Source organism: Medicago sativa, chromosome 5 (assembly GCF_051527215.1).
Source record: "Medicago sativa cultivar Bolivia chromosome 5, Bolivia_mono, whole genome shotgun sequence".
NCBI classification, from domain to species: domain Eukaryota; kingdom Viridiplantae; phylum Streptophyta; class Magnoliopsida; order Fabales; family Fabaceae; genus Medicago; species Medicago sativa.
Genome location: NC_140753.1, coordinates 56,529,832 through 56,536,929, shown reverse-complemented (window position 1 = coordinate 56,536,929; position 7,098 = coordinate 56,529,832). Strand labels below are relative to the sequence as shown.

General features: G+C 35.1%; 1 protein-coding gene across 1 annotated transcript; it reads right to left on the bottom strand.

Annotated features, from left to right (window-relative positions):
- Positions 1 to 838: 838 nt before the first annotated feature.
- Positions 839 to 5,953, bottom strand: LOC146923307 (protein FLX-like 1). The gene is made up of 4 exons (XM_085716076.1): positions 5,275 to 5,953; positions 2,209 to 2,375; positions 2,012 to 2,091; positions 839 to 1,143 (listed from the first exon to the last, which is right to left on the bottom strand). The coding sequence occupies exons 1-4, from the start codon at positions 5,787 to 5,789 to the stop codon at positions 1,051 to 1,053; spliced, it is 855 nt and encodes a 284-aa protein (XP_085572202.1). The 5' UTR covers positions 5,790 to 5,953; the 3' UTR covers positions 839 to 1,050.
- Positions 5,954 to 7,098: the final 1,145 nt, after the last annotated feature.

Here is a 7,098-nt window from a genome sequence, read left to right as displayed (position 1 = left end):
GGTGGGAATGGAAAGGATGTCTTTGGCCAATCTCCAAGTAAAATATTCATTATGGAGTTTGGGCTTTCTAGTTTCCTTACAAAAGTCTACCATGAGATGTGCTTTTATGGCTCCCTATCTGCTCTTTCTCTTGAAAAACAACCTTTGAAAGTTATCTATCGAAGCTTTTAAAACCAAAAAACGGCGTTTGGTAGTTATGAACCGAATGATGTTAGCATTTTTGGGGGACCAAAAGAGCACAGCTAGTCCACTATTCAAATCAATGGTTGGAAGTCCACACTTGCCTCCAAGAGAGACTATTTTCTTTCCAACCCTTAATTTCTTCCACACTCGTATGTTGACAATGAAAAAGACAACTTTTTTTACTTTCCAGAAACAATAGGCAAGCCTTTATATGTATTATAAGATTCCTCCGTCATTACTTTGATGCTCTTACAAGTTACTTATTTACATTTTTGACTAAGAAACCTCAAACTTGTCAATGTTTCCCCTTTTGTCCAAAAGCCAGCTAATTGTGAGAGAACATTAACAGTAGCATTTGCTTCCATAATAGAATACCATGTCGAGGTATTCTTCTATGGTCACAAACATAAATTAATGAGTGTGTACCCAAACACTAATTCATTTATGCTTGTGACCAGGGTAGAATTTCTCTACCATGTCTGGTTATCGTATATTACCTCTCCAATTTACATGCACAAGATAGAATAATAAGATAAGTTTCAAGACAGTTCACCAATAGCCAAATATTGAAAGTTGGTGAGCATGAGTTGGCCGATTTAGAGAAAATGTAAAGGGAGTAACAAGAACAAATAAATGTTGTTAGCTCTGTCATGTCTACTTCAAAGCAACCAATATCATTGTTGCTCATGCAAAATTTAGAATATATACATAATACCTGACGAATTTTTACCATTTTCAGATATCATCAAAGTTACAAGCAATCAGTTATTGAATATATAATATCAGGGGGAAAAATGTTCGCAATATGTTACAATGTTACATTTTTTTTTTCCTTTCACTTACATAAAATAAAGCATAGTCGAAAACCTATCTTGGCACTTGTGATTGTTGAAGGTCATAAGGATGATGTAATGTTGCTCCATATCCATACTGTGGATGAACCTCAACCCCACCTTGGATCTGAAAAGGTTTACAGATTTAAATTATTCATCCGCCTATCATTGTTTTATATATGCCTTGTGATTGTGAAAGAGAAGACAATCCAATATGAAAACAAGATATCCCATTTTCATGCATGCATTTAGCAGACATACTCTATAACCAAGTTTTTCTTTACTGGAAAGAATTAAGGGGGAAACGGAGCAAGGTTGTCAAACTCTCGAGTTGACTCTTAAACTCTTAAGAGTTGATGATTCTAGGTCACAAAAACTAGTTAACTCACATGTAAACAATGATAAACTCTTACATGTTCAAGTAAACTCTAATAAAATTGATAAACTCACAATTTTACTAGTAGTTTACGATTCTACATTGATTTGACCTTAAAATGTAAAATTTTGGTTACTGATATATCTGGTTTAGTTATTCATATGCTCTATAATATATATTGATTTAAAAAAGTAAAATTTTGGTCAATATTATTCTATAATAAATATTTATCTATTTAAAACTAATTATGCTTTGTTATAGAGATGAATTGCTGAATTATTTTTGTTTTAATGATATTATATTATTTACATTACATATGTCATATCTATGTTATGTTAATATTAGGTAAACTTTTACAAATTTATTAGTCAAGTTTACCTAGACTCTCGGGTTTGACAACCTTGAAACGGAGCATACTTGCTGCTGCTACCTTGTAAATTACCTATATCTTCTTAGAAGTAGGTTTAGTATGTCTCTTCTCTTTCAGATAAATTATGTTAACAAACATCACAATAATTTTCATTTATTAATAAAAAACAATGTTGGTCACATGATTACTTCGAGATTATATTTAACACATGAAAAGTAAATAAAATTAGTGAGTAATGTTGCAACATACTTGATGCATGCTATAAGAATCTTGAGGATATGTGATTCCACCAAACCCCATTTCAGGATTGTTTGCATGATATCCAGGACCTGCATAGAATCCACTCCACAGATTCAGAACACAACTTCAATCAAAGTCTCCATTTATATTTCTGTTGCATTATAAAGTAAGCACATCAAGGTGAATGAGCAAGAAATTCAGATTACTTGGAATTGCAGCAGCAACCATTGCAGCCCTTGCCCTCTTTTCTGCATTAGCCAGCTCAGCACGTAACTTTTCAACCTCACGGGTCATGATGATCATATTGTTGTCCATTACCCGATTGTGCTCAAGGTTATTGGCATGTGTCTTCTTCTCAAATTCAATAGCACTCCTACATGAATCAGTGAATCAAAGTTAAAACATGCCCAAATCGAAGTTAAAACATGCCCAATGGCAAAGACTGATTTTTTCCCTAGCATCTTACTAGGTGCTCCAAATATTGTAACAAGAAAAGACAGCAGGTATATTTGGGAAGAGCGCATTTACAACATCTAGATGTTCAAAATTTAATGTTAGTTTGGTTAGAGTTTGATAAGCAACAGAACAGACTGCAGTCTTCTATATTAAAAATCAGGGCAAACAAATAGTATGTGAAATAAATCAGACATGCTTCCACCGACTTAACAATAAGTCATAACATAAGAAATAGAATATCACATGAACTGGTCATTCATTTAAGGGGAGAAAATAGTTTTTCAATTTGATAGTATTAAAATAAGACAAAGTGAATAACTTCAACCATTAATCAGATAAATGAATCAAGACTCAGCCATGGTTCTTACAATGTGAATGAAACAAGCAAATGAATTTAGTCTACAGTTTTTATTGGTCTCCCTCTCCCTCTAACTATTCAACAAACCTCGACGTGAACTACTCTTTTCCTATGAAGCGCGGATACAGACACAGACACTGACACACCGACACCGCTAATAATTTGAGAAAATCACATAATTCAGTGTAATTATATGTGTCGGTGTCGTGCGACACCGGGACACGCTTAATCTGAGGAGTATCCGTGCTTCATAGCTCTCTTCTCTAGAATTTAAATAGGTCTTCTCAAAGCGCTCCATTATTTCATCCAGCTTGAATCCTATGGTTTACCTCTCCCTTAAATTCCCCATCATTTTGTATGGTTTCTTTCGGTAAGCAAATGAATTCATTGAGTTTTGAAAAAACTGAGCACAAGTGCCACAGAGCAGGGGACAATAATACAAAAAGGTGCAACTCAACAACATAACACAATCCCCACAAGCTAAAGTAACAACAAACAACGCAAAACTAGTCAAGTAAAGAAACCACTAGAAATGCTATAGCCTATGAAGACACCAACTGTACTGGGATATCAAGTCACACCATTGGTCTACATGGAAAATAAACACGAGAAACACCAGAAGCCATCCCACAGTAGCAAATACTTAATGATTTACATGGCCGAAACCACCTGCAATTCTATGGACCACTCAGATACAACCATCTAGACCACAAAAAACTACTCAGCACTCTAATTTACAGAAAACCCAATCCAAGCAACACATCTTACAAAACAAATTGAAAAATACCACTGTTGTCAATCGCGGATCGCAAAAAATAGCGGTTTGTTCAAATTCCGCTAAGCTACAGTGCTATAGATCAGCTACTTGACAACACTTTGTACAAAATAGAGTATTGCAAAACAATAGCGGTTTGTTCAAATTCCACCATGCTATAGCCGCAATTTGACAACACTGAAGAATATGGGATATTGGATTCATGCACCAACATGAGAAAGGTAATAAAGGATGATCAACCTTTACTTTGACACACAACCAAGTCCAGGATTTAATAAGGCTTAGTATATTAGTCATAGCAAATTTACGATCATTAAAAATGATATCATTCCTCATAAGCCAAAAGGACGATACTAATGCGTGCCATTTTGTATTGTGAGCCCAAGAATAAAAAAAAATTCATATATATTCCAATTGATTGTTAAATTTACTTTAAAGTTTAAACTAGCCAAGTAAGTTATCACTGTATCATAATTGACACTGCAAGGGCCCTTTCGAAGTTATGAAATGCATAGGCACTAGTCAGCTATCTTGGTATATTTATTGATAGTATGATACAAGACTACAATAAAAACCAAAATATTCATGTTAGCATCTAGACCAAGATTTTTCCCTAACTATAAGCAACGCACATAGTTTAGATTAAAGGCATGTTTGGTGTCTGACACAAGTAGATACATTCAATCACTTCTATTTTATAAAATTAATATCATCTCTACAGACTACGTGTCAGTGGAGTCGTTTGGTGTTCCTATTTGTGTTGGTGCTTCATAGCTAATTACTAAAATAAAATTAGTTAGAAAAATACTTCATTAATCTTGTTTAGTCTTTAGTCTGAAGCACCTCAAGAGTGAATTGTCCAAAATTTATACATACCCAAAATCACCAATGTTCATGCTTGATCATGTGAGGGGTACCTTGCCGGTGATGTACCGTGATCAAGGTCTGAGAAAACTGTGTGGTAAAAGGTGAATGGATTAGGGTTTGCTTAAGGACCCTGTCGTGGCCCTTGATCTCGGATAACTGCAATTGCCACTCACCCCAGTATTATCCGTGATCATTGCTGCTTGATTGAGTAAACAGCACATGCTTATGTGCTGGTATGACTTAGTCTCTCCCTGGGAAACGAGTCCTATGTCGGTATTGATATTATTTATTTCGGTAATGGGCCCGTATGGTATACCTCAGCATTGGGCCTATGTATCATGCTATGTAAGGACCAAGTAAGTTTATAAAAGGATATGCTAGTCCAAGTTCAACCAATGTTGACAATAGTGGATCACAAAAAAATAGCAGCTCGATCAAATTCTACTACGCTACTGTGCTATAGGGAAACTATAGCCGCTATCTAACAACAGTTTGTACTAGATATCATATTGCAAAATAATAGAGATTTGTTCATATTTTACTAAACTATAACCGCTACTTGAGAACACTGAGAACTGAAACAAACAAAAACCCAAATACATTCAACAATCAAAATCTAAACGCTTCAACTTTTGTGCTTCAATCCACTTTTGAAAGTCATTCTTTCTACATGCCACCAATGCACACACACAAAAAAAATTGTCCTCGCATAACAACACTCACAAAGCAAGTTCTCACTCACATTCACATTCGCATATGATTCAATTCAATATCAATTCAAAGCCAATAAAATCACTAACGCAACGAAAATTTTACCTTCCTCGTTGAATCTTATGGCGCAAAGCTTCAATATCCCCTTTAATAACCGGCAAAGGCTTCAAATCTTCCCTTGCCAAAGCAAGCTCACTCCGAACACTCTGCAAATGTTCCACAAGCTCCTTCCTTACCTCCGCCAGTTCCCTTACATCAGCCCTTACCTGATCAAGATCAGACTTCATCGCCGCAACAGCACGTACCTCAGCATCCATCTTAAGCGATTTCTCATAGATCCGACGGACCTCAGCGTCTCGTTCGGCTTTGACATCGGCGGCAGCGGCGGAGAGCTGACGAAGCTCTTGTTGAGTGGCGGTGAGGTCTTGCTTGAGGGCGAGGTGAGTTGTGGCGAGACGTTGGTTGTCGTGGAGGAGGGTTTGAATTTCGCGGTGGCGGGTGGTGATGCGGTCTTCGAGGGCGGTGGTTGAGGAGGAGGAGGAATGAGAGAGACGTGGTTCGTCGCGGCGGGAGAGGGAAGAGTGGAGATTATGGTGGTGGTGATGTTTGCGTCCTGCCATTTGAAGTTTTACACGGACGGGGTAGAATGGATTAGAGGAGTAACTCTGGTTTCAGGCTTCACTGCTACGGAGAAATTTCGTTATTTCATTCCCTTTCAATTCACCATGATATTCATTCCCTAAAAAAAAAAAAAAAAAAAATCAACGGTTTTTATAATTTTTCCATTTTACGTAAAACTCATTGATTACTTTGCACACAGTCGACCAAAACATGTTGAATTGTCTCGTGAAATAAGAATATTAATTGACGTAGTGATTCTAAGGGGGTGTATTGGATTAGGATTTTAAAAGACTATTTTAATAAAAAAAAGTCTTTAAGATTTTAAAAGACTGTGTGAGATTGTATTGATTCTGTGAGATTTTAAAAGACTTTTTATGTAAAAGACTTTATACACTCAAGATTTTAATGGATTTATCACACTGACTTTTAAGGATTTCAAAGAATTTTATGGGATTTTAAAATTTTAAAGGATTCAATGAATTTTAGGGAAAAAAGAACAAACTTACAAGTGTGAATGATAAAAATAATGAACAAATAAATTCTAGCGTTTGAATAAAGAAAAAATAAAACCAATAAAAAATTCTTTTACTATTGATTTTAAAATTTTAAGGATTTTATGGATTTTATAAGATTTTAAGGGACTAAAAAACACTCTTAACACATTATTCTCCATACACATTTTTTATTTGTTAAAAATGTTCTTCCCACAAAATTCAATTGTACATATTTAAAATTATGACAGCTCTTACAAATCTTTCAAAAAAAAAATATTGTGTCGGCCCTCATTTTGTGTTTGAAATTAGAGAAGTCGTTTGAGTTTTTCTAAGAGAGGTGAGAGAGAGAGAGAGAGAGAAGAGAGGAGAGAGGGAGAGAGAGAGAATGGAGAGATAGAGAGACGAAGAGAGAAAGGAGAGAGGGGGGAGGGGAGAGAGAGAAGGGAGAAGAAAGAGATAGTAACTTTTAAATGAAAAACAATCCCAAGAAATCTCATCTTTTCATGAAAGACTTTTTTTTTTGTTAAAATTACACTACAAAATCCCACAAAATCCATCAAAATCCAATTTATTAAACAATCCTTCGAAATTTGAATGATTTTGAATACCATGAGACTTTTTTTAAGTGATGAAAAGTCTTGATTGAATACCTCAAGACTTTTTTAAAATTACAAAGAGTCTTGATTGAATACCACAAGACTTTTTTTAAGTTGCAAAAAGTCTTGATTGAATACCACAAGACTTTTTCATAATTAAAAAGTCTTTTAAAATCTCATAGAATCCTAATCCAATACATCCCCCTAAATATTTTTAT